Below are 26464 nucleotides of genomic sequence, written 5' to 3' on the forward strand. Positions count from 1 at the left end.
GGCTTGCATTCCGGCGCACCGCGGCTCCGCACGGTATTTAGCACATGCAGAAAGTTGGAGCTCATTTTAAATGGCTCGGAGGTGACTGCAATCCAGGAGCCGGCGCACTTGAGCCTCTGAGCGCTGGGGAGGGCCAGGGAAGCGCGGAGCCCTCCCGCTGGTTGGGCCCGGCCGCGGCAGCCCAGCGGGGTCCTGCCAGTCCTTCCACTGACAACACCCCGCGAAGGAGGAGCCTCGCCGGGCCGCGCAGAAGGCGTCAGGAGCTGCAATTTCCAACTTAGCATCTTGGCAGGACCCTTCGGAAAGCGAGAGCGAGGAGGAAGGAGAAAAAAAAAAAGCCCCCCAGTGCAAGGGGGAGAGAGAGAGAGATAGGAGAGAGTGGGGGGGGTGAAAAAGAGGGGAAAGCAAGGGGGGGAGAAAAAGGAGGAAGCGGTGCCCGGCTGCAGGCGAAATCGGAGCAGCAGCCCCGGCGCAGAGCAAGGTGCCGCCGCTGCCCAGCTGGCGAGGGCGGAGAGGCGCCCGCGAAGCCCCGGCCGCAGCCGCCCCAGCCCGGCAGCGCGGCCGCTCCCTCCCGGCGCCTTGGGCTCTCGGGTATATGTGTGCGCCTGGCCATGTCGTATCCTCAGGGTTACTTGTACCAGCCGTCAGCGTCCTTGGCTCTCTACTCCTGTCCGGCGTACAGCACCAGCGTGATCTCCGGACCCAGGACCGATGAACTTGGGAGATCTTCTTCGGGCTCCGCTTTTTCCCCTTATGCCGGATCTACCGCCTTTACCGCCCCTTCCCCGGGTTACAACTCCCATCTCCAGTACGGCACCGACCCGGCCGCCGCCGCCGCCGCCGCCTTCACTTCCTACGTGGTAAGAGCAGCCGCGGGCAGGCGGCACCGCGCCGGGCACGACGGCATCCCGCGGGCGCCTGCCCCCCCTCCCGGGCCTGCTTTTTGTTCCCATTTTATTTTTGAGATCTCGGGGACAAAAGGGAGCGCGGCTCCCCGCATCGCCGCCCAACTTTCCCGCATCGCCGCCGTGCGCTGCCGCACACTGTTGCTGGCGGCAGCGGCGGACAGGGCCGGGCGCGGGGGGAGCCACCAGCACGGCCAGGGAGAGCGGGACCGGGGCAGGCAGGGACCGGTTTCATTCCCTATAAAAAAAATAATATTTTTAAAAAAATATATGTATATAAAACAGCAGTCGTAATTCCTCAACAATTAGCTTATTGTGATTGAAAAGGGAATAAACCCAGCACCGGTCGGCGATGGGAGAAATCCAGGCGATAAACCCAGGCAACTTTCCCCTGCACGGCGATAATTAGGCTGCTTAAATATTGCAGAGCTCTAATCCCATGGCCGCGAGCTGCTCCGCGGGGCTGTGCGGGAAGTGAAGGGGATGGCAGGGCACTGCGCCGCCGTGCGCGCCCGCGGGGCACCGCGGCGCCGGCCCGGGTGCAGGACATCCCCGCCGCAGAGCTGCGGCCGCCGCCAGCGCCCCGCAGCTCCCCCAAAAGCCCGGCGAGTTTTGCTCAGCTTCTGCCCTCTGTTTAGGGTCTGGGCAGAGTTTCACAGTTCCTTCTTTCTTTTTTTCTGTGTTCTTTTTTTTTCTCTTTCTTTTCTCTGAGCTTTCTCTTTTCCCTCCTCTTCGCCCTTTTTTTGTTTATCTTTTATCTTCTTTTCTTCTCTTTTCTCTTCTCTTCTTCTCTTTATTTTTTCCTCCTCCTGCTCCAGGCCAGGCAGAGGAGCGGCCCAGTCCGCCCGGCCGCCTGGGCCCGGCAGGTTGCCTACGGCGATCGCAGCGCGGGGGGAAGGCTCCGGTCCCCCTGCCGCTGTCCGCCCCCACGCCGCGATGCCCACTTGCTTTTCCGCTCCTGCATTTGGGGGAGAGGCGCTGGATTGCTGCAGGCAGCCGGTGGCCTCCTGGGGCCGGAGACTCCCGGCCCCCCAGGAGTTCCCAGGCCCTTCCGCCCGTCCTCCCGGGAAAGAGCCGGGGGAGAAGCCAGGCAGGGCCCGGCGCCGGGGGAGAGGCTGCAGGGCGCGGGCAGGGGCCGCAGGCAGGCCCTGGCGCTGCCCTTGCCGTGTCATTGCCGCCCCGCGGTCGCCTGACCTCGCCTCGTTGGGCCGCTCTCCCCTCTCTCCCCAGGGTTCGCCCTACGACCACACGCCGGGCATGGCCGGTTCCCTGGGGTACCACCCGTACGCGGCGCCGCTCGGCTCCTACCCATACGGGGACCCCGCATACCGTAAGAACGCGACGCGGGACGCCACGGCCACCCTCAAGGCCTGGCTCAACGAGCACCGGAAAAACCCCTACCCCACCAAGGGCGAGAAGATCATGCTGGCCATCATCACCAAAATGACCCTCACCCAGGTGTCCACCTGGTTCGCCAACGCGCGGCGGCGGCTCAAGAAGGAGAACAAAATGACCTGGACCCCGCGAAACCGCAGCGAGGACGAGGAGGAAGAGGAGAACATAGACCTGGAGAAAAACGACGAGGACGAGCCCCAGAAACTGGAGGAGAAGGGGGACCCCGGGACGCCAGACACAGGTAGAACGGCGGGCTCGGCCGGGTCACCGCGCCCCTGCCCTCGAGGCTGCCCCCGGCCCGGTGCGGGGCGGCGGTGGCGGGGCTGCCTGTCCCCTCGAGCGGGCAACCGTGGCGGGGGGAGCCGGCGGGCAGCGGTGCGGGCCTGGCGACGGCGGGGACCGAGGAGTGGGCGGCGAAGTGGGTGGGCGGGTTTGGGGGGCGCAGGGTGAGCCCGAGAGCTGCCCCCCACCCCTCTCCTTTCCACCCCCAGGAGCGACGGATCCCAAGGCAGCGCCGGGCTGCGAGCGCCTCCAGGAGTCCCCCGGCCCCCGGGAGACCGAGAGCGGCCTCAGCGACTCGGATTGCAAAGAGACGGCGGAGGAGCGGCTCGACGGGCCGCCCGTCCACCCCAAGGCGCCCGGCGCTTCCCCGCTGGGACCGTGCCCGGCGGGCCGCGGGCTGCCGCCGGCGGGCGGCGAGGAGCCCCCGCCGTACCGCCCGCCCTCCGCCGCGGCCGGGCCGCCGCACGCCGCCGACCTGCACCCGCTGCTGCCCGCCGCCACCGGCGCCTCCGTCATCCACTCGCCGCAGCAGGCGGCCCTCGCCAAGCCCAAGCTCTGGTCGCTGGCCGAGATCGCCACCTCGGCGGACAAGGCGAAGGAGGCCGGCGGCGAGGCGGCGCCCCCCGGCACCGCCGTGCTGGGCGGCGGCGGCCCGTCGCGTTCGCCGCCGCGGCCGCGCTCGCCGGCCGCGCAGTGCCCCTTCCCCAACGGGGCGGTCCTGCCCCGGCCGCTCTACTACACGGCGCCCTTCTACCCCGGCTACACGAACTACGGCTCCTTCGGGGCCCTGCACGGGCACCCCGCCGGTGGCCCCGCCGCCGCCGCCCCCGGCGCCCACTTCAATGGATTAAACCAGACTGTCCTCAGCAGAGCCGAGAGCCTGGCTAAAGACACTAAAATGATCAGGAGCCAGTCCCAAGTAGACCTTTGCAAAGACTCACCTTACGAACTGAAGAAAGGTATGTCCAACATTTAATATCGGCTTCTCCTCCCTAACCCCTCCTGGGACTGTGGTTTTGTTCTTTTTTTTTTTTTTTAATTTATTTGAAAGAAATAATAAATTGCTTTGGCAGTTATTTTTTCACTACCAAAAGAAAAACAAAACAAAACAAACAGAAAAAGACCAGCTCCCCCCTCTCTCCCAGCACCCTCTTCAAAAGTTTATAGAGTCTATTGGAAATGGCTGGGTGGAAACCGCCCAGAAATGTCTTAAGCAAGTGAAAAGCAAAGGAGTGACACGCTCTCTCTCACACACACAAAGAAGAAAGATTTGTATTAAATCTTATTCTGTATATTTAATGTAGCTTTTTTGTATTTAAATTGATAATACAGTATCTTTGAAGTAAATTATGAAATCAAGACACCTGTACAGGCATTAATGTTGTTTTCGTAATATAAATATATACATTTCTGTGTCTTTTTCCGAATTGTTTCATAGTTTTAAAATATATATATACAAGTTTAATTTAATTTTTTTATGCCTATTGTTTTTTTTCCCTTGGGTGTGAGTTAAACCATAATGCAAAAACAGAACAAAAAAAAGGAAATAGGTTATACGTATTAGATACAAAAAACTGCAGCCGCCTTTGTAAAATGCAAATATTTAATTAAAAGAGATTTTTAACAGAATCAAAACCACTCTCTTTTTGCAACGGGCATATACGTGCATAGCTGAGGAAAAAAAAATACATGCGTTAAAAGAGACGCGGGGCTCCATTTAGGACCTCACAGTAGTACCTGAAGTGTTTTTCGAAGTGACAGGCAATTTCTAAAAGGTCGGGGGGCTCCGGAGACGAGAGCCGCCCGCGGGGCCGGGAGAGGCGGCGGCGGCAGCGGGCCGGGGCCGGGCGCGGGAGGGACGCTGTTCCCGGAGGTGAAGGCTTAAATCAGGCCACGCACAAAAGCACTTGTTAGAAACACCAAATCGAAGCGCAGTCCCATCTTTTAACCTAATTACTTCCAATCAGTGTCGTGTTTTATGCAAAGCAATCAGCTGGTGAACTTTGCTAATGAGTTCGATTTTCTGCCAGATTTAGCCCGCGTCGCTGCTGCAGCGGTGCGGCGGCGGCGGCCGAGGCCGGCGACTGCACGGGCAAATGCTCTCGGTGCGGCGGGGGCTGCCCCGGCCCCTTCCCTTCCCCCGCTCCCCTCCCCCGGCGCGCTGCCCCGCTGCCCCCGGCCCGCGGGACGGGGCGGTCCGGGGACCGCCCGCGGGCGCGCAGTCCCGCGCAGGGCCGGCCGCGGGCGCGGTGCTCCCGGCGCTGGCAGGTAGGTGTCACACTCGGCCCGGGTTTGGCTCCCGCCGCCCGCTCGGCCGTGCGGGAGCCCCGCGGGGCCGCCGCGCTCCGCTCCGCGCTGCGCCCTAGCGAGTGGTGGGGCAGGGGCCGCGCCGCCGGGGCAGTTCCAGCCACCAGACGTCCCTTGGGTGCGGGGAAAGAGAATTCCCCGAGCCCTCTCCGCGCCGTTCCGCCACTCCAAAGCCCAAGGCAGGGGAAAGTGGGTCCCCGAGTGGATTAAGGGTTCCCCAGCGGCATTGGGCGCGGAACCTCGAACCAAAAGTCAGTCCCCGTCGGTACGGCTGTCCGAGCAGACCAGGTCCCCTCCGAACAAATAATGGCGAGGACTGTTCCAGCACTCAGCTCCGGGGACGGGTCTCTCCCTGTTCGTTGTGGATTTTGTGAATGTCAGCTATACAGTGACATTGCCACTGCTGATGTGATGGGAGTATGACTGAGACCGCTGGGGCTGGGGCTGAGACACCCCTCCATTTGCTTGGGTTTCTTTCCTTTACGAGCCAGATAATTATTTTGTAATCTCTTCAACTTTGTCAGAGCCATTTATTAGCTGTAACAGGTTTATTCATGCATATTTACGTTTTACGGGATTTTAAATAGTAGTTTGTATTTTGGGTTTTAAAGATGCAGTCCATGTTCGCTGGGTTATACGACTGTTTTGTAGAGAATCTGTTTTAAAATCAAAATTCTTTCAAGCTGAATCAAATATTCCAGGGATAATATTAGGTTATTTTGTCATTTTATAAATTAGAAATGAATTTTTTAAAAACGCTCGAATTCCTCTGTTGGATATTTCATTTCCTGTCGGGGAGACCTGCAGGAAGGCGTATTTTTCGCTCAGCAGTGCGCTTTACTGTACTCACCTGCCCTGTTTAAAACGGGATAAAGTTCTCGCAGTGAGGAGTAGGGTAGAGCTGGACCAGGCAGAAGCAGCCCCGATGTGCGGGGCTGGAGGCAAAGCGCCGCAGGCCGCCTCCCGCCCGGGCTCTCCTGGCACCATCCCCCCGGCGGAGATCGCCTCCGGCTGAACTCGGGGGAAACTCCCAAGCGCCCTTTGCTATAGGGAGCGACAAAACCCCTCCGGACCGCGCTCCCGAGACAACAGGTCCCGCAGAGAAACGACTACCTCAAAATAAATAGGTTTTAATTATTCATCTAGCTATGGATTTTTTTTAATTGTCGCTCTACCTTTCTCCAGCTGATCTTCCGATCTCTGAAAAAGCTATTTTGCAAAGCAGCTTAGGAGCTTCGCTCGTTCAAAAGCCCTATTCCTTATAATCGGGGCTATTCTGAATAGGTCTATTAGCGATCTCAATACGGTTTTCGTTTGATGTATAAATTCCTAAGGGAATTAACCGTTTCCTTTAGGTTGCAGCCTGTCGCTTATTTTAAACCATAACTATTATTGTAGCCCCATCCATTTCATACAACAATTTTATTCTTCACCCTTTTCCCCTGCCACAGGAAATATACTGTACGGCCATTCTTTAACATAAGCAGGAATTTCCCAGTTTCTTTTCCGTAGAGAAGTAGGGGGGGGAAGGGGCAGCGTCCGCCTTTTTTGCCTCTAGCATGTTAATTTGTTGTCAAAAAAAAAAAAAAAGTGAGGATAACTTAAAATAAAAATAACGCCAGCTGCCAGTTAAGCTGCCGTAAGTTAGTCGGGAGCAGCCGACTGCTCACGCTTGGAGAGGAGCCCTCCCGGGGCGCGGGCAGGGCCGCGGGCCGCCCCGCGGTTGGGCGGCGGGAGGGCTTCGCTGCCGCTGCTGAGAGCTTTGGGGGCAGTCGAGGGGGAAGAGCGGCGCTGGCGGCGGGGCCCTGCAGGCTGGGCTCCCATCAGCGCGGCTGGCAGCAGGTGCTTGCCCACGGGCGCAGGTGGGAACGGCCCTGCCTCGGCGGGGCGCCGCTCCGCGCCCGGGAGAGACCTCTCGCCCCTTTCTGTGCCCACTCCCTCCTCTTTCCGCCCCGGACCCCACGGCGCGGCCCTTGATGGGGCGCAGGGGCCGCAACTCCCGACACCGCCCTCCCCGACGTCGCGGGTCGAGCGGCGCAGGTGGCAGCGGGGTGCGGCACAGGGGCCGCCCTCTCCCGCAGAGGACGGTCCAACATCCTCCCCAAGACCCTCCAGCGCGACCCAGAAGTGTGGTGGGCCAGCTGGCCCGGCGGGGCCACGTGTGGGGCCGCAGAAACAGTTCAGTGTCCAGGTCGACACGACAGAGGATCCGGGACCCTGGAGGGGACACGTGGGGGCTCCTGGCGGAAAGCGAGAGCCCGCTGGGCAGGGAGCGCAGCTCGCCTCGGGGAGCTGGGGCGGCTCCCCGAGCCAAGTGCCCTGTCCCCGGGGAGGGAAGAGACTTCCCCGCAGAAACCCAGGCAAGTGCCCACGGGTCAGCTGTGCCCATCCCGATGGGCCCACCGCCACCTCAGCGCGCCCGGGATGACAAGACCCCAGGCGGGCCAAGAGCCCGAGGCTGCAGCCGTCGGTCCTATCCATCCCATCCAAGGCAAAATTCTCTCTGTCCTGAAGGAAAACAAACGGAACTGGGAGTGCGGTCTGCAGGCGGCACGGCTCCCGAGCTCCGGCGGGGGCGGCGGGACCCCCCTGTACCTCTTGCCCCCGTTCTCATTCGCGGGGAGGGAGGGCGAGAGAGACGAGGAGCCTGGCGCAGCCCTGCTGCTTCCTCTTTCACGCTTAAAAACAAAACAAATCCTAATTTAGACCCTCAACACCCCGGACCGTGTTTACATCCCCCCCGCTGCTCTCCCCGCGAGTGTTGCTTTTCCAATTGTCACGATTAACCTACGGGGCTCCCGCGCGGCGCGGAGCCTCCGCGGCGGCCGGGACGGCGCGATCGCGTCTAATTGGCTTATTAGACTTCCCCCCACACCCCCAACCCCCCCCGCCCGGCAAGAGGTTCTGAACAGCATCTTCTCTTGTCGTGCCTAGAAACTACGTGAAAGCCGCTCCGCCAAGAGAACATCAGACGGTCAGCAAGTTTAAAGAAGGCGAATAAAAAATACCACAGGGGTTTGCTGCAGGGAAAAGACCGAGAACTTCAACCCAAAACGAAGACGAGTTTAAAAAAAAAAAAAAAAAAAAAAAAAAAAAAAAGGAAAAAGGAAAAAACCCACCACAACCAAAAACCCCCCAAAACCAAAAAACCCTCCTCGTCCCCAGGGCCCGGCCCAGTGCGCAGCCCAGAATATTCCTCAGCCGACCGTGAGGTACGGTGCGGTGCGCCCGGCTCCGCGGTATTCCCCCCGCCCCAGCAGCAGCAGCCGCGCTTGGGGCAGGCTCGGAGCGGCACGGGAGCGCCGGGGAGCCCGCCCCCCCCTCCTCCCCGCTCCCCTCTTTCTGTGACCTGCCACGATTATTAGTAAGGACATCTGTGGCTGGCAAGGGAACAAGTGTTACCAAAACCAGAACCGGCTGTTTTTCCAAATGAGCAATATGTTAATTCCTCATCCCCCCCTCTGGTTTCTTTAAAACCTGGCACAAATACATCAATAGCGGAGAATAAGGAGCCTTTGCAGAGAACAAGTGGCAGTTTTGAATTTACCTTTTGTGTGCGCCTCAGATGCAATCTTGAGGCATTTTTTTTCCCTTCTCTCCCACAGAAAAAGAGTGTTAATCTGCCCTATCTTGGGACCCAAAAGGATTGGAGTGGAGTAGATATTCACTGGAATCACATAGGGGAATAAGGGTCTTGCTTTATTGAATCATCAAATCCCAGGAATGAAGCTCTTAATTAATTATGGGTGCTAAAAATTCAGGCCAGCTGTTTCTTTTTACTTGGCTCTGACAGAGAAAGACAAAGTCTACATCGAGATCTTCTAAGGCGCATTCAGCATAAATCAGCGCCCTCGGCGGCGCTCCCGGCCGCGGCGCGGCCCGGCGGTGACAGATGGCGCATTGTCCCCGCATTCCTCCACCGCCCCTCCGCGGGCCGCGGAAGCGGCCGCCCGGCGGCGCGACCCGACTCAGCCCGGGGACCTTTCTCTGCCGGGGAAAGAGCTCTCCCGGGGCTGGAGAAGGATGGGACGGGCCGCGCCTGGCCGAAGTGCAGGCCCTGCCCGACGGGGCGGCCACTGGAGTGGCTCCTGCGCGGGCTTTGCCATTTCTTGTCCGAGAGCGCTCCGCAGGCGCCTCCTTCCCCGCCGGCAGCCCCAAAGTGCCGCTCCGAGCCCTGCCCCCGCTCCCAGGCTGCGGCCGGAGCCCCGGCGCCTAAGTGCCCCTCGGCTCCTTCCGCTGCACCCTCGGCGATACCGCCACGGGAGAGCCTAACGCTGGAGTGAGAGACAGGGTTCCCCCAACATGGGTGCTCCTACTTCTCCCCCTCGGGCAGAAGCGTTTCCCTGCGCGGCGGCAGAGTCCCCCGGGAGGGCCCCGCAAGGGGGTCGCAAACACGCGGAGAGCCGGGCGGGAGGTGCTGCTCCAGGGCCCAACGGGTCACCTCCATCCCGCTCCCCGCCACCCACCCCCTCTTTTGGGGGCCAGCTGCGTTCACTGAGTACCCGTTACCCAACTGGAGCGCCCCGCATTATTTTCACGGCCGGTTTACAGGTGAGGGGCATTCGCGCCGGGCGGGGCTGCCCGAATCCCTTTCGCCTCTCCCGCACGTTTGCAGGCAGGGCAATCTCCGCCGGTTCAGCCCCGCGGGGCCGAACACGGCGGGAGAAGGGAGGGGGGACTGCTCAGCGACTCCCCGGGGTACAACCCCGCCAGGCGCTTCCAGCCTCCTCACCCGGGATCTCTTCACCTCCAACTACCAGAAAATAAATGTCCTCCGCACGGCGTTACTCATCTGTTATAATTAGAGCATGTGCGAACTCGCGGCGCGCCGGGAGCCCGGCTCGGGTTGATGCAGGCACTTGAGCTATAAGCACCTCTTTCTATCGTGGCGGTGCTGCACGGCCAGGCCGGCAAGGGGTTGGTGGGGCCACATCCTGCCCCGGGGCCGCATTCTGCCCCGGCCAGGCCCGGCCCGGCTCGGCTCGGCTCGGCTCGGCTCGGCTCGCCCCCGCGTCCGGGACGGGACGGGAGTGGCTTCGTCCAGATAGCTCTTTCCCCCCGAAATTGGCTCTTATTTGCTTAAAGCAAACCACAGACCTCTCCGCGCTCATGGCTGATGGATGCAAATGTAAATGTGCACTTATTTAATTGGATCAGGTCCCAAGATAAAAGAGATAAACGGCTCCCAGTTTGCCAAGTTATTTTCAGAGGCATGCAGTGATGTGTGGAGGGAAAGTTAATGAAGAGGAGAAGAGACACACTGTACTTAAAATACCTCGGGTCTAGACTCGGGGAGAGGGAAGCATCGGACACCGCCGCGGCGGAGCGGCGGGGGGGCTCCGCGCCCCGGCCCCGCACAGGCTCCCGGCTCGGCGGGGCCGCAGGTACCGCACGTACCTCCTCACCCGAGCCGCGGCTGGAGGGGGGAGGCTGCGCCCGTACGCGGCAATTAATGCTCTTCCCTTCTTCTCTCCACCAAATTGCTCTCCGTTACTGCCGTCTCCCCTTGTTCCTCCCCGTGTTCTACATCCGTATGCATGAGACATTAACAGACGGTTATTGATACAAACATAGTTTTTGTTGCTAAAGGCCTTCCAAAACAAATTCTCCGGCTGAATGCCAATGTATGCATGTTGGCTGGTGACAGCTGATTAGTGAAATGATTTACGGCCAAGTTAAAAAAAATGATACTGTCAAAGGCAGCAATTTGAAAAAAAGATAAGACAGCACAGCCTCAAGGCTTGCCACTGTAAAGCCACCCAACAAATCTAAACCTATGCTACAAATACCTGAAACACTCAAGTAATCAATTGGTCACAGATTAAATACAGTCTCTATTCTGACTCGCCCTGGTAATCTGCAACTTTCCACAGGAGCAGCCCCTCGATTTACGCCTCCAGCCTCACCTGCGGCAGGGTCCGCTCCTGCCCGAGCTGCCCTGCCGGCCTCCCAACATCCCTGCAATCGGAGACTTAGGCCTCCTTTTTGTTTCAAGACTTTTTCTCTCATTAATTGATTAAAAAAATCCCCCTTCCCTCATTTCTCTGTAGCTCTTCTTCATAAAGAAAGCTTTTGCTCTGCAATAAAGTAAGAGACTTTGATCCCAGATCATCCTCTTAGGCCTTCCAGCTGAAATCAGCGGAGAAACTATGTGGAGTTATTGTTCGCACTTGCTGCACTTCTGATTCAGAAAGGGCTGATTTATTAGCTTGTCAAGGGAAGCATTGTTCAGGAAGGCAATCAAAAAGCACTTACCTAGCTAAACTAAAATTACTGCCTTTTCAGTGGCTAATTTGTATAACTCCCATGGAGGAACTTGGGAAGTGTTTGATGAGGCATAAAATGATGATTAATGAATTTATTGGCCTGCTGCTCATCAAATAGGAGTAGTATATCTTTCCTCTATTGGGCGTTGGGTCTAATGCTACATGTCTGTGTAAAGCAAGTCCAATATGATCTCCTTTTTAGCCCCCTTTTAACCCTCATGACCTGAAGAATATCGCCGTGTAACAGAGGCAACATCAGGGGACTGCAAAGACAAAGAGCCCGTTTGATAAACGGTAAATGAGAAACGCGAGGAAAGTTGCTGCAGGGACAGATCTGCTCAGTTTTCGGCTTTCAATCACTTTGACTACTGAAGTGGGAAGAATGTAGAAACTAGATAAGGTGTGAGAAGCGAAAAGAAAACGACAAACCAATTTTAACTTTCATAAAGGATCCAGCCAAACAACTTCATTGCTACTTGAAAGAACGAACGACTGCGGGAAGTGCTGGGATTCCCGAGCAATCAGGCACACTGCAGCACCTCACCACCTGGCCACGCAGGGAGAAACAGGGAATATGCCCCTGAACTGGCCGTATCCAAAGCCAGTCTGTAACCTAGTCAGTACTCTGATCAGATTTGGTGCAACCATTTTGAGCCTATAAATTTTATGTGCTTTTTTCTCCACTGAAACAACTTCGGGCTTTCTCCTCTGCTCAGTGTTTAATGCTTGAATCACTGTTTTGGGGCTAAGGGCTTCTGAGAGAAATTACATATTTTGTCCCTTTTAAAAGCCCACATTAAATTACTTGTGATTAAGTGCCCACCTGAATACACATGTGACCTACAACGTATCTTATGCTCTACATATTGCCCCTTTGAACAGGTTAAGACCCTCAGAAGATCAAAAACATTGCTGACATTCTCAAAAACTTGTTAAAATAAGTTTGCCTGAGATTTGGAGTCAGAGATCTTCTCAGGATTGAATCAATTTAGCTCTCCACTTCCACACGCTGTTCCCTGTTCCTGCAGCTCTGAAGTTTGTTGAGGGATCTGCAACTCGCACATCTCCCAGTGAAGACACACATGCCTTAGCTGGAGCCTGCTGCCAAAAAGGCAGCATCTCTCATTACCTTCTGGGGCTTCACAGAAGTACCCTCAGGCCTGTGCGTCAGCAGCCCACTGTGCTGAAGACTGAGAAGGTGCAAGAACATTTTGCAGAACTACTGATGTAGAGATCAACACCTGCTGGATGATGTGATATTTCAGGCTCCAGTAAAGCTCAGAGGAGCAGGAAAGGATAACGTGGAGGTGCCTGGCAACTCCAGCAGCCTGTCTTCCCTCTCTGCACCTTCCCTTTGTGCCTCTACATGCAAAGCCAGGGCACGGTGCTCTGCTCTCCTTCAGAGAGGAGCCAAGAATTAAAAGCAGGCTCTAGGTGAAGTAGTGTGAAACTCCTTCTTTTTGCTGTCTTGTGTTACAATGCAGTCTCTTCTGCACTTTTTTTTCTGTCCTGTTCTGGGCTGTGTTAAATGATGTCTGCTTTGGAGAGCTGCTTGGGAATTGACTGAGGCAGGTCTAGATCTCAGCCCAGGAAGGCAGGAGAAAAGATCTCCTTTAACTTCAAGGGACTTTAGCTCATATTGTCTGAGAAGGGCAAATTTGATTGTTCCATATTAGATAATAATTGTGATTTAAAACATTCTTGTTTGCAAAATACAATGTATATAATATACCAAGAATTGTTCATTTTCCAGATCTGTTTAGAAATGATTTCTGGAATGGTAAAAGGAATATCCTCCTGGCCATTTTTTCAGTTGATCAAAACAAAACTTTCCTGAGTCTACACACTGGCTTCCTTGACAAAAGGAAAAAGGCACCTAATTTATGTTTACAAGATCAGAAAGCATTTATTTCAATTCTACCCACTGGTATTTGTCTGAGGCACTGAAATGATCCTCTGGAAAATAATGTTTATAAACATCCTTGAACAAATAGCACTCTCCTGACACAAGCCCACCATCAACGTACCTCTCAACAAGTTTTATCTACAAGTCCTTGACCTGTGGCTGCTTTTACAAAGGCTCTCTGTTCATTAGCAATTTCAGGTCACTTTAAGTACTTGTGTCATGAACACATAGCACAGCTGTAAAATATATGTATTAAATACGAGCTGCATTAATATAGGGGCTTATTTTCCCCCACTTGGCTCCCCAAAGCAACATGATCTTACACGTTGATGAAAAAAGACATAGTTATATTTGCATAATTACAGCAATATTGTAAGTCTTTAGTGCAATAGACCTAAGAGGCTGATTTATGATTAAATATGTATGGCTAAAAGTTACCATGCCGGGTAGTGTGCACAGCATTAGACAATGACAGTTTTGGGGCATAATTGCTTTAATGTGGGCAATTAAGACTAAGTGCATGTGATTTTAGTGTCTGCCCTACATTCCTCTGAATGATTACAATGATCAATACACATGATTTGTAAGTCGCTTCCTATTGATCGAATGGTAAAATGTTTGACCTTCCTTTGAGGAAGTAATTTGCTAAATTATGACACCACGTAAAGTCTTTCTTGGTTCAGAGGTGAGGGGTAATGGTGCTCAGAATTAGAAGAAAATAAAATAATTTTCCCCCCTTTTCCTGAAAGTCAGCCTCTGTACTGTCTCTGCTAATTTTCTGATTTCACCTGTGGAGGGAGGATTCTGGCACCTTCCTCTTTGAAATTAGCAGAGGGAAGAAAATTGAATTGCAAACTCAATCCATCTCTACAAGAAACCCTCTTCGTGAACTTCATCTGTTTACTCTATGCCAAATCACGAGGAAGCTCTTGACCACAAGATCTCTGTTGTTTGCAAGAGGCTGGAGAAAAATATACAGCAGCAAATTTGGGGAAGCGGAGCACACGGTGAGTGCCTTGAGCAGCTGGGACACGTGGCAGGGCTTCCTGGGCTGCCTGCCAGACTTAATTTAGCTTTGCATGCACAGTACCAAATAGCCTTCACTATATCACATTAGCAGGTATGAAAAGAAAACCAACAAAGTATTCCTGAAAACACATTAGCCGATGAACAGTAACTTAGTTATAGCTGAGGACCCTCCTTCCATGCTACAGTTGCCATCCTAAATGTACACAGTTGCAAGTTAGATCAAAATTAATAGGTACCAATGCGCTGAGATGTGCCCTGTTCCAGGGGTTGTTCTGTGCTGTCCAGGGAAATGGTGATTCTCTCCAACCCCAGCAAACCCCATGTACAGGGCAGAGCTACAATACTGTCCTCACCAAAGCCAAACATCGTGGTCATCAGTGCAAAATTAAAACCCCATGTGTGGTGTGATACTGTAGACGAGAGCTAACGCAGAGATGGGCTTGGAATTTGCAAAGTGCACTCCCTATCATTTAATATGGCATTTTGTTGGGGAACATGTATTTTCCCTGGGAGAACTGTAAAAACAGAGGCTGCTTAAGGACAAGGTAGGAACCATTTTTCAGATCTGACATCAGGAGTAACAAGTGGTACCTGTGTTGTGGTAGGATTTTCCTGTTCATGTCCTTCCCTGTCCATGTCCTTCCATGTTCAATCAGATGCTGTGGGAAAGAGAAATGTTTAGGACAGGATTAACAACCTCGGTGTCCCTGTTCCCCAGAATAATTAACCCACACCTGCAGATGTGTTGGAAGGCCACTCTCCACACTTCACCAGGAATCATTGTGTCAGCATTTTCTGCTTAAAACACCCTTTTGGTACATCGGATGTACTTCAAGGTTCCTACCCCACTGTCCCCTCCCTGAGACACCTCAGTGTTTCCCTTTGAACCTCCTCTTCCCTTCCCAGCATATCTCAGTGTTTCCTGCCAGAGCTGCCCCTCACACCACAATGGCAGTGCTGTCCTTACTCTGTGCTACCTCAGCACTGCATGTCCATTGCTGGCACTGTCCCTTCAGCCCTGGCGTTACCCTTGGCCCCATCACCATCATGTGAACCCTGCCCAGCCATAAGCCCTGGGCTCCCATCCCATACAGCCACTCTCAAACAAGCTTCCTGCCTCACCACAGTGCCGGCTCAGCCCCTCACCTGCAGCTGCAGAGGCCCCTCTCCCACTCAGGATGTTCGGTCCAGGCTGCCCCTGGCTGAAAGCCACTAGAGACCGAGATCTGGAGTCTCGAGGTCACTTGCAGAAGTGGACTTCTGATGAGCTTTCCATAGCAAAGCCAACTTCACCCCCATGCTGCAGCTGGTAGGTGCCTACAAACTACCCAAAACCTGCCTAAAAACTGCCCACACTTCCCTCATTCACTCTAAGCTGCTGCCCTAGTCTCCATACTACATCTCACAGACAATCCTTCCCAAAGTAATCCACTCTTGTGCAGTAACACTCCAGCATCATCACACTCCTCCATGTGGACACTCACGCTTTCCCTGAGGCCCCACTGGCAGACACACTGCCCTCACCATGGCCACAACACTCCAGCCACTGGTGCCAAGTTGCAGTTGCATGTGCAGATCTGACTGTTCTTCTCCACCTCACCCAGAACTGAGGCATCCCCAGCCTCCCACGCTGTGCTCAACCACCCTCTTTTCCTCAGCTTCTGCCTCCCCAGTGCCCTGCACCCCAGCCTAGGTGAGGACAGTAGCTGGAACACAGCAGATCCTTGTGTACAATGTGCTCACTTCCACACTGCTGGTGAAGGCGGTATAATGGACAAGAGGGACAGAGACACTGAAATAATTACGGCATGGAAGACAGAAGATGAAACACAGCACAAATCATGTAGCTAGCGAGACACACCCTATTGACTGGCCGTTGTGCCAAGCACACACACACCGTTACACAACGTCCCACTCCTAAATCCTTTTTGTAAGGAGAAGAGAGCATCAAAGAGTTCATAAATTTCCCAAAACAGCAGTACTGAACAATGAATTAAACTACAAAGCAGTCAGAATTCATGGTTAGAAAAAAATTCAGTCAGACAAAGGGCAGACTCATGTTGAGAAACCGAAGGTAAATCTGCCTGCCAGACCTAAGAGGACAGCCTCTCCTGGAGCTCACGAGCCACTGCTGGAGCACCCCTTGGGGAAACTCCTTTTTATTCTAGCCAGAGATGATGCCAGGGCACCAGTTAGAGGCAGACTTTCTGGAATGACAGGACTGCTCTGAAAGTCTTCCCTTCCCCACCGCCAGAAGAGAAGTGTATGGCTCCAAACCATAATCATCTTGTACCTAGATTTTGAACATTCCTTTTTGTTTTCTTCCAATGGGCCTACCAACCTTCATAGAGGCTTAAGGTTCCCCATATAGCTCATTCTTGAGAAATCTTACAGGCCAGAGTTGTAACACTACACAGTATAGTATAATTATTTTTCACTGTAACTAAAAGACCCGAAACATAAGATACAGCCACACATAAATATTAAATAAACAATTTTGCACTCAAGTTTCCATTTTCCTATTCATGCTATCATTCCCACTCTCAACAGGTTCCTATGCAACTAGTAAAAGCATTTGGGTCCCATTTCTGGATGACTTGAGCTGAGCTAGCTGGTGGTTATCACTGGGGATTGCATCAGGATGAGAGGATGGAAAACTGGTGGTGGCTGTACTAATCAACTGTTAAGCATGAGAAGCCCCAGGCAGGGTACCTTGGTGCTGAGAAAGCTGTTTATGCTCCATTTTGGAAATTTTCCTAGCACAACATATTCAGATAGATGTTTTCGTTACTTGTCATTTAAACTAATTCATCTTTGGCTACTTTCTTTATTTTTCTTTGGAACATCGGATGGGTGGATTTATTCTGTATTTGAATGACATGTTACCACTCTTATTCTAAAAATGTGCAGAGATTGAGATATCCATCTTCTCATGAGAGACTCCTTGAGGAAACAACACAAGGTGAAAGGTGCTATCTGCAGACCAAGGCATAGAAATGTGTCAGTGAGCACCCTTAACCAACCCATCAAGATAAATCCATTGGAGAAGACAGAGAGGGATAGACGTGTTTCTTAGACAAGCACAAATTGCAGTTGAGCTGTAGATTGACACTGGGGTTGCAGAAGGCACAAGGGTGGTGCCAACGCTGGGGCAGAGCCCGGCACTCTGGGTGCCAGTAAGTGGATGTGAAAAGCAGTGGCCAAGGAGACTCCTGGGGGACTCCTGCCACTGGCACAAGGCCAGCAGAAGGCTGGTGGCCCCCAGCACTGGCCAGGCCTGGGGTTGGAGGGGGAACCACAACCCACAAAGCAGCTTACACCACCATTGTGTAACAGAAAAATCTGTGGATAATTGCACACATTGTACCAAACTGCTGGCTGGCTGCTGGCACACCAGTGCACACCAGGAACAGAAAAGAGCTCTGTCTCTGGTGGTTCACTGAGGGAGGCCTCACTCTCTGCCACTGAATCCCCTCCAGTAGAGAAGCCAGGAAAACTCCACAGAGCAGACAATAATGGAACAGCAAGATACATTCCTGTTGTGGTATCACCCCGCACGGGGAGACAGGAAGAGAAAACAGGCTAATTAGTCTCACTCTGCCCTTTTTCTTTGTTTTTCCATGGGCAAAAGTGAACATCAGGGACTCACCCACCTTAGTAATATACTTTTCTCCAATTGTTTATCTTAAAATTTTAAACACATTGTGCAGTAGAAGTCCTGACCTTGAACTGGGAATCAAGCCATTGGATATTCTTTGCTTAAAGCCTCCAGCTGCTGAGGTCTGATGTCAAGCTTTACAGTTTAAAAGATAAGAGCTGCTACCACAGTTTTCTCTGAATCTTTTTCCCGGAGAATATGTTCCCAGGTTTCGTTTGGCCTAAACCTTCCAGGCACTAAATGTGCTCCATTTTCTCATGGGCCCACTACATAGACTCCAATCCAGAGGCAGCACCTGTATCTCAGTTGGCATCTGTCAGGGATGCAGTCACCTAAAAAGAGGCCTCTGTGGCATCTTAGATTCCTCTGGGACATCCAAGCTATGCCCATAGGACACAGGATCTCTGAGACACCTGCGCTGGGGCAGCAGCTGGTGGCCAGGGAGGTACTGTAGGGCACCTCATATAAAAGAAAAAGGTGTGAGTGAGTGAATCTCAGCCCCAAACACTTTTATAGTCCACAGCAAGGAAAGGTACTTTACAACATGATTCATTTCCTCCTGAAATCAATGTGCAAAACAAATCAGAGGATTAACACACTGAAAGTGCTGATCTTGCTCTACTGTCTGTGAGGAGAGCCCAAGGGGACTAAAGCAGATGTCTGCACTGTAGACATCTAAAGCTGGGTGAGAGGACTTCACCAAAGCTACATACAGACTGTCTTCTCCCTTCTAGTTACCTTTCTTCAGAATTATAAAATCAACTTCAGTGATCTGAATCGGACAAAACCTAGATCCTTCTACTTTAAAATAGATACAGCATGAATTCTTTTCATTGATTCCAGAAATCATATTAATGAATATTTAAAAAATAATCACTTGTGAAAATCTTTACAGCCCAGCTATCTCTGTGACATAAATCTAAGTACCATTGTGATACACAATTAAATTGGACAGTGGTTGCTATAATTAATGAACAAGATTTCAAAACTCTTACCTACATTGGAACGTTACTCATGAACACATCTCTTTGTTTTCTATTGAAATATTTATGGAATAAGATAAAACTCCATGACCCTTACTCAGGAATGCCCATAATCACATACTTAACTTTAAACATAGAGCCACTGTACTTGATGAGACTTCAACACACAATTAAAGTGCATAGTTGAGTCAGGAGAGGTTCTTCACACAGGATTTTATGAAGGAGAATCTGGGCCAAAAATCTAACTGTTTCCTTAAGGTGTGAAATAACATTAAATATTTGATGAATTAAATGACAACTTTAAAACTATCATTTGCATAACTAAGTTATGATGAGAAGAAAAAAGGGAAATATTAAAATATGTCAATATAAGAATGGAAAAAGAAACTTTGAATGCAAAACTAGTAGTAGGATTTGTGAGATTCTGCAAGTTCAAAATATAACTGACACGTTTCTTTGTTGCAGTTAATTTTGTTTTCCTTCATATTAACAGCATCTCTTTGATGAATATTTTTTTAAATAAAATAATGGTTATCACTCAGGCTGCTTTGAAGTATTTTTGAGTTGAATGACTGCTAGTATTTATTGATTTCATAGTGTGACACTAGAGGTTTTGATATGGGTTTTTAAAAAATGATATTTGAAGTTAAAAGAAGACATCTTGATTAAAGCCAGAACAAATTGTTTGGCTGAGATTCAGACTCTGGTTCACATGCCTTTCCAAGCTTGCAGTTTAACTTGTTTGCTAGGAAAAAGCCCATATGCTTTCAATGGATGAGTTCAAAATTCATGCCATGGAAAGGCAGGAAACTGCTTCAAAGTTGGGAACCAACAGACCAGCTTAAACCATAAGGGGAAAACATATTCATAGACATTAGATATAAGAATAAGGTAGAAAGGTCTTGTGTTTAAGGGGTTCAACTCTGAGACACAGACAGTGTGACCTTGAAACAAATCCCATAGTCTTCTGTGCATCCGTTGCCCATATGCAAACTACTGATAACATCGTTCTCATCTTCTCCTTTGCAGGAAGCTGTGAAGATGAACAGCAGCTATATGGTGCCAGTCATATGGTTGGTTAGAGAGATGATCTGTTGGGTTATCACTATAAGTCTCAAAGAGGCTGCGATGAATGCTACTGATCTGGTGGGTGCAATCACTCATTGCCAGCAGTCTGGGCAATTCTAGTTCAAAAGGTACCTCAGACTCCACCACACAGGGAAATGAGTCTCTGTGCTGGCCACTTCCATTGAGATGCTTGATGTGCTTATGGCCTCTCAAGGCAAGGACTGACCCATACCTGAGGGCTCCTCAGTACTTCAGGGTGACCAAAGCCCTGCAGCTGTCTCCTCCTCTACAGTCCAGTAAATTGGGTATTTTTCTGTGTGGCTTAAAGAAACGTGAGTGGAAATAGTTCTTTAGAATGGACCAAAAGCACTAAACCTTTACAGACATCATCTGTTAAAAAGCCACTTGAGTCCTCATTCTTTAAATAACTGACCTAAAGCACCTGCTAACCGGGCAGTTTCCGCATCTTGGGAGATGATCATCACTTCTTTTCTCGACCTTCTTCCATTGGTAGTGTCACTAGAGATGAGACTGATTTTTAAAGGAAGAATTCACTAGTGTCATTTGGGAGAGTCATGAAAAAAAAAGGTTGTCAGTTTTGCAATGGAAAATGTAGTAAGTCACCAGCAGGCTACTGACTGAGTTGTTAAACTCAGGGGGAAAAAAAAACCTGTTAGGTGAGCTGGTTAATATCAAGGCTCACCACTCACTTCTGCATACTACAGACCATGTCAAAAGCTTTCCAGTAATCAGTAGAGCTTAAGAAAAGTCTCTGATTAACTTTTCTTTCATCTTTCTCTTTTCCATCTGGTGTTAAAGATCAAACCTTCAGTTCCTCTACTCTTTTAAGCCCTGCCTGTTTGACAGAAAACTTCTCATCCATCTTAAATCTAGTGTGGGCTAGAATGTCTTTCAGCAGTAGCTAGAGGGTAGATATATTATCAGATACTAACCATATTGCTCCTTCTCCTTTTTCTTTAGCTCTGTATTTGTTATTATAGGATATATCTGGTTTTTCTGAGTGTTCAGTCTCTATCCCTCTAGTTCAGGATAGTGCTGTGCTGCGAATGCTTTGCAAATCACTGCACTATCCGTTTCTAGTTTAGGAATGTCCTATCTGTGCTTTGCATAGCTTCTTACAGTTTTACCAGCAGCCCAGAATAGTTGTCTCCTGGGACTTTCAGCATCTGTGCTCTTGAAGACACTATGATGTGGGAATAATGGTGGCTTTGAGAGTGCTGGGGCTGTAAAGCTTTAAACTGCACTGCTACCAATTGTCTGCTGGGTAAAGGCAGCACCTTCCCCTTCAACAGAGACTGCAGGACAGGGATGCTCAGCTATTCTTTTGAAATCCTTGTCTTCTTGGTGGGATGTGGGTAAAGACTGCTGGAACCACTGGAATTGACTTAGACTTGCCATGAGATCTTCCTCCCATGGCACTCTTAAAGGTATTTCTTAGTAGCAGATTGCTCCATGATGTAAACCACTGAGTAGCTACTGATAATAATGAAGAATTTTTCTTCAGTGGTGCTCTTCTGACCCAAATTACACACTTTTTCTGTAGTACCTATCATAGATTTATTTATTAAGCATCTGTGCTCCATAGGCATGACATGGTATTGGGTCAAAGCCTACCATCTCCCTCAAAAATGTTGGCTTGCTGCTCCACGCCTTCAAAAAACAGAGGGATGTAAACATGCTTGATAAACCAGTTTCAAACCTTAAATTTATAAAAGAAGTAATCTGAACTTGAATCCTGCCCATCAGTAAGGAAAGTTAAATGGGGTCTTTGGGGGGAAAAAATGGTATGATGTCATAGGTTTGCAGACCTTCCTGCCTTGCTCTTCTGAGCCTGGACTAAAGAATTGGGGTGCTCCTGCAGTGTGAGCAACACCTTCCTGCTAGGAAGAGTATAAGAAAGCACCTTTGGAAATTATCAGTTCTGTGTGTGAACCAAAGCAGCTATTGTCTGATGCTGATCAGTACCTGATATATCAGGAGAGATGTAAAAACACATTATTGAGCCGATATAAACAGCCTGCTTTCATATCCTGCTCCTCAGTAGTTAGAGAGTGATTTACATCCTAGAACATGTGGTTCAATATCCTTTTCACTATTTGTTGCATTAATTATAACATTAGGTATTTCTGATTTCCATATAAACATCTAAATCTGAATCCTTCTAAATTTCAGTCTGAACAATTTGCTGTGGCAGACAGACCCAGGGTTAAATTATGTGTTGTGTAAAAAAGCATTTCCATTTATCAATGCTGAATTTCATACCTTTAACTATCAATTTAGGTGACACTGGAATTCACTTAAAACATTTCTTCCCAGTGTAATAGATCCTATATGTGAAGTTCATGCTCATATGGTGAAATGGCAATCCATTGTATTTACAGTTATAAACACAATTACTCTGCAGCAGCACTGCTACAGTTCCTGCAGCTCATGTTAGTGTATATGCAAGGATTAATATTAATGAGGACTGATAGATGAGTGAAAATAATAATAAATGCAAACATTCTGATTAAATAGGAGGAGACTGCATGACATTAAACCAACTTTGGAAAGGAGCAACTCCTTGCAATTTTCATTCTCTCATATCACTAAATTAGGGATGTGACTCATCCATCACTGCAATATTTCGGATGTAAAGCAGCACAACTTTGGTTGCAGGACAGTTTTACTAATAGAAAAGCCAGGAGGGCATAACTGTGGGACAGACTTCCCATTTTTAAAAATTTGTTTTTTCTATATTACGTGCAGATTACAGAAATGTTTTATGTTATACAATTTGCCAGGCTGCATTTTATTTGATGAAGGGAACTGAACTATGAAAATAAATTAGCTATTCTGAAGTTGACAGTGTGCACAGGCTCCTTCTCAAATGCTTGGAGAATACACTAATTTTTCCATACTAATTTCCATACTAATTTCAATTCTGTAGATAATATTTGCCTGGCAAATCATGTCTTTTAAATGTGCATTTATCATCTCAAGAAATTTAAATGATGGCACATACTTCCTTTCTTGGTCATACAGTAAGTATTCATTTTGATAAATCTAAGTTTCCTGTAACTTGATTAGCATAGTAGCCAACATATTTGCCAGCATTTTTCAAGATTAATTGGTTAACAGGTGGCACTGCTGTAATGTGTACAGTCCACACAGTTATTACAATGTATTTCACACATTAGGTAAAAGGTTAAAATATTCTTTCCCTCAATAATACAAAAACTAATTTCATTATTATTATTATTTTAAATTTCTAAACTACAGTTTAAGGAAAATCCACTTCATTTCTGGCTCTCTAAGAGCATGGAAAGATGTCAAGATTTCCAGAGCTGCTGTTGATAGCAGGAAAACCAACACAATCTGGGCAGAATCATCATCATCATAAATAAAACAGCAATGTTTTGATTTTGTGCTATAAATAATGAGATAAGCACCTGATTTTTATCCAAAAAATTAAGAGGCATAATTAATTCAGGCATGCTTCAGGGTAGTTCTAACATGCACTCTTTGTTCTCATGTTTTTTGTTCTATTTGACATGGTTGCTAGGATGTTACTGCAAAATAATACAGATCAGGAGTGCTGTTACTGCGTTCTCCGTGTGTGACGCACTATCACTTTGTGAACTTCTTTTCTCCTTCAGAACCTGGTAATTCTGCCAAGCTTGGTGTGATCCCAGCCTCCCACACCAATATATTTTTATTAGATGGAATGAATGAATGAATGAATGAATGAACGAATGAATGAACGAATGAATGGGAGACTCCCGTGTGCCTGGGGGAGAGCAGAGGCTCTGGAGGCCTTGTTATCCCTGGCACTGCACAGCACGGCTGTCCCCAGCTCAGAACAGGGATGTACCTCTCAGGGTACATCCTACCTGTCAGCAGGAAGGAAATAATGCCTACACTTCTCGGAGCGTACGGAAGGAAAAGCAGCTGAAGCTGAGGTTGAAGGACCAGAGATATTCTCCCTGACACCTTTAAGCTTCTGTAAAAGTCTACCCTTTGGAGAAGATTCTAGAGCACAGCCAAGAGCAGCATTTGTGGCCTGGGTTGGGAATGTTGCTCAACCAGCTTCAGTCCTTTCTGAAATATAAATACTTCACTGTCCTCCTGGAAGGCAGAGGTTCTGCTTCAAGTACTCTCTTTTCCCAAAAGCTTCATATTCCCTCCACCATATGGAAGCCATCTTTAGGTCAGTAAGAGTAGGTGAATCTCCAATTCCAGCCAACAAATTTTATTAATCTTTTCCTTTCATGTTTACCAAGTGCAGATTCATTATTTTATCAGCTTTTACTTCTTTGCTAGCATTCATGAAGCAGATGAATGGGTTGCAACCTACTTTGACTCCTGTTTACTGGCAACTGCAGTCCAAATGCTGAGGAGCAGGAGGGATGTGAGGCCTCCTACAGTTTCCACAATTAAGGATCTCTTAGCTGATCAGTTAGGAGGGAAAAAAATATCTGTCACACATAGGCAATTATCTTGTGGTTCTTACAACTAATTGTGCCAAGTCAGTCACAGAGATGATGACTAACTTTATAAAAGTGGCCGATTTTAACTATGCATCAAGGAAACTACTTTTAATGTAATATTCCAAATTCCAAAGCCCACATGAAGCAAACTAAGTGCAGGGTTTCAGAGAATCTACATAACTGATTATATTAGATGTTCTATCCTAGTCTCAAACTGCATCAGGTAGGAAACAAACACAATTTGTGTGATACAATTATCAGCAAATTTAATCTCCTGTACACACATGCATCCTAGAATCAGTCTGCATGAGAGCAAACAAAAGTAGCCAGGGAATGCAGGGCAAAGCTTTGGCCATCAGCTCTAGCTGCAGCTCATTTGGTCCATGAGAGAAAACATAAGCTCTCATTTGATCTTGCAGCTGCAAGAATAGCCACTGAATACCGAGGTTAGAGCACTTCAGTTCAGTCCACAGCCCCTGCAAGTATGATCATACAACACTATCAGACCAGTTACTGAGTTTACTCTTCACTTCATATGTGGTATAGCATCCCCACAAGTCATGTCACAGGAAGACCAAACCTCTCCAATTTAATGCTCAAAATCCATGCACAGCACTCTACCGTTCTGAGCAAGTCTCTTTACCTTACCTTTGCCTCATCATCTTTACTTTTAGAGTAACTTTCAGAGCCAGAAAAGCTGAAAGCAGCACCTTGTACAGATGGCCATGCTCAGATCTGTCTCGTAGCTTTGCCCCTGCAGAGCAGCTAAACTGATCAAGCAGCTCCCTGATGCACCATGTGGAGCTCACCTCTGTGCAGTGGGAATTAGATGGTAAAGAGGCCTTATGTCAAAAATTTGATATATTTCTTCTGAGCACACAGTGTCTCTATTCCTCTTTAACTTACTAAATCTATTTTCTGTCCTGAGCTCAAGCCAATTGCAAGGAGTCTAATCTTAAAGTTTAACCATTAATTCCTGTGTCTGGAAAAGATGCTCTTTTCTTTGACTGCTCCAGTTCAATCTCATCTCTCATTTATTCAGCCTAGTTTCCCCTTTGACCCATGTTTTGTCTGTCATTCCAGTTTCTCTCTGCATACAGAAAATACCCTGACATGGAGGCTCTGCTCTTCAGGTATGTCCACTATCCTCCAGCCTCCTGTGAGCATCCCTTTGCAGCTCTGGGCAAGTGGGCACAGTAAGCATGCCCTCTGCCAACTTCCTGGGAGCCAAACCCCCCAAAATGTGCCACTGTCTCTCAAATTTATCTCTCTGGCATTGCTCTAAACTCAGATTCCCAGCTGCTGGATAAAACTTCTCACTCAAAGAAATGAATCTTTACTATTTCAACCCAACTTCCTTGACTGGGTTGAAAGGTTAAGTGGAAACTGAGCAGAAGTTTAACCTGAGAGACTTATTATGTACTGAAAGATACCTATTATATTTCATTTTAGATATCATGTAAGACAGACTTCGTGTTTGCTGAAGCCACCTCCTTCATTCTCTCTGCCAGCCAGTCCAGTAATGGTTTAGCCAAAACACAGTCTTTAACATTGCTTTTTAAATTTCAAGACATATTTTTTATGCATAGTCTACTTTCCATTCTGAAATGACAATATAAACCTCTTTCATGTAGCTGAAATATGCCCTTTCGTCTCTATACTTAACTCACCCAAATTATACCTGTATGCTTGCAAAGAAGTTTAGGAAGGATATTGGTCTATTCTAAGACTTGCAGGAAATAAATATTGTGAAGTATGTTTTTCATTCCCTTTGTTCTGAAGTTTTATGAGTAAATGCTGTGCTGGTAACAGAGGTTTATCAGGAATGCCTGACTTGTCCAGATCTTGAACTCTAATAAAACAATTCAACAGAGCAAGAAAAGAAAAGGGGGGAAGGGAGGAAAAGGGGGAAAAAAAGGATTAAGAAAGAGTAAGCCAACTACAATATATGAAAAGTCTAATTGTTACTTGTAACATAAGGTCAGTGTTTCCATCACAGCTGTAATATAAAAAAAGCTGATGTTGAGCTGGTAACATCTGCTATGTATCCCATGATTTCTATATTTCTGTTCACACTAGCTAAGGCTCTGGCCTTAATTATTTAGGCTTGGATCCTAGTGGCTTCCCTTTTTTTCTCTCTAAAGACAGATGCTTTGATTGAAAAATACATTTTGC

The 26464-nt window shown here is 49.1% G+C and overlaps 1 protein-coding gene across 1 annotated transcript; it reads left to right on the forward strand.

Moving 5' to 3' along the window:
• Nucleotides 1-284: 284 nt before the first annotated feature.
• On the forward strand, nucleotides 285-4211 carry IRX5 (iroquois homeobox 5). The gene is made up of 3 exons (XM_064671181.1): nucleotides 285-860; nucleotides 2136-2541; nucleotides 2792-4211. The coding sequence occupies exons 1-3, from the start codon at nucleotides 612-614 to the stop codon at nucleotides 3556-3558; spliced, it is 1422 nt and encodes a 473-aa protein (XP_064527251.1). The 5' UTR covers nucleotides 285-611; the 3' UTR covers nucleotides 3559-4211.
• The last annotated feature ends 22253 nt before the right edge of the window (nucleotides 4212-26464 follow it).

Source organism: Pseudopipra pipra, chromosome 14 (assembly GCF_036250125.1).
Source record: "Pseudopipra pipra isolate bDixPip1 chromosome 14, bDixPip1.hap1, whole genome shotgun sequence".
Classification (NCBI taxonomy): domain Eukaryota; kingdom Metazoa; phylum Chordata; class Aves; order Passeriformes; family Pipridae; genus Pseudopipra; species Pseudopipra pipra.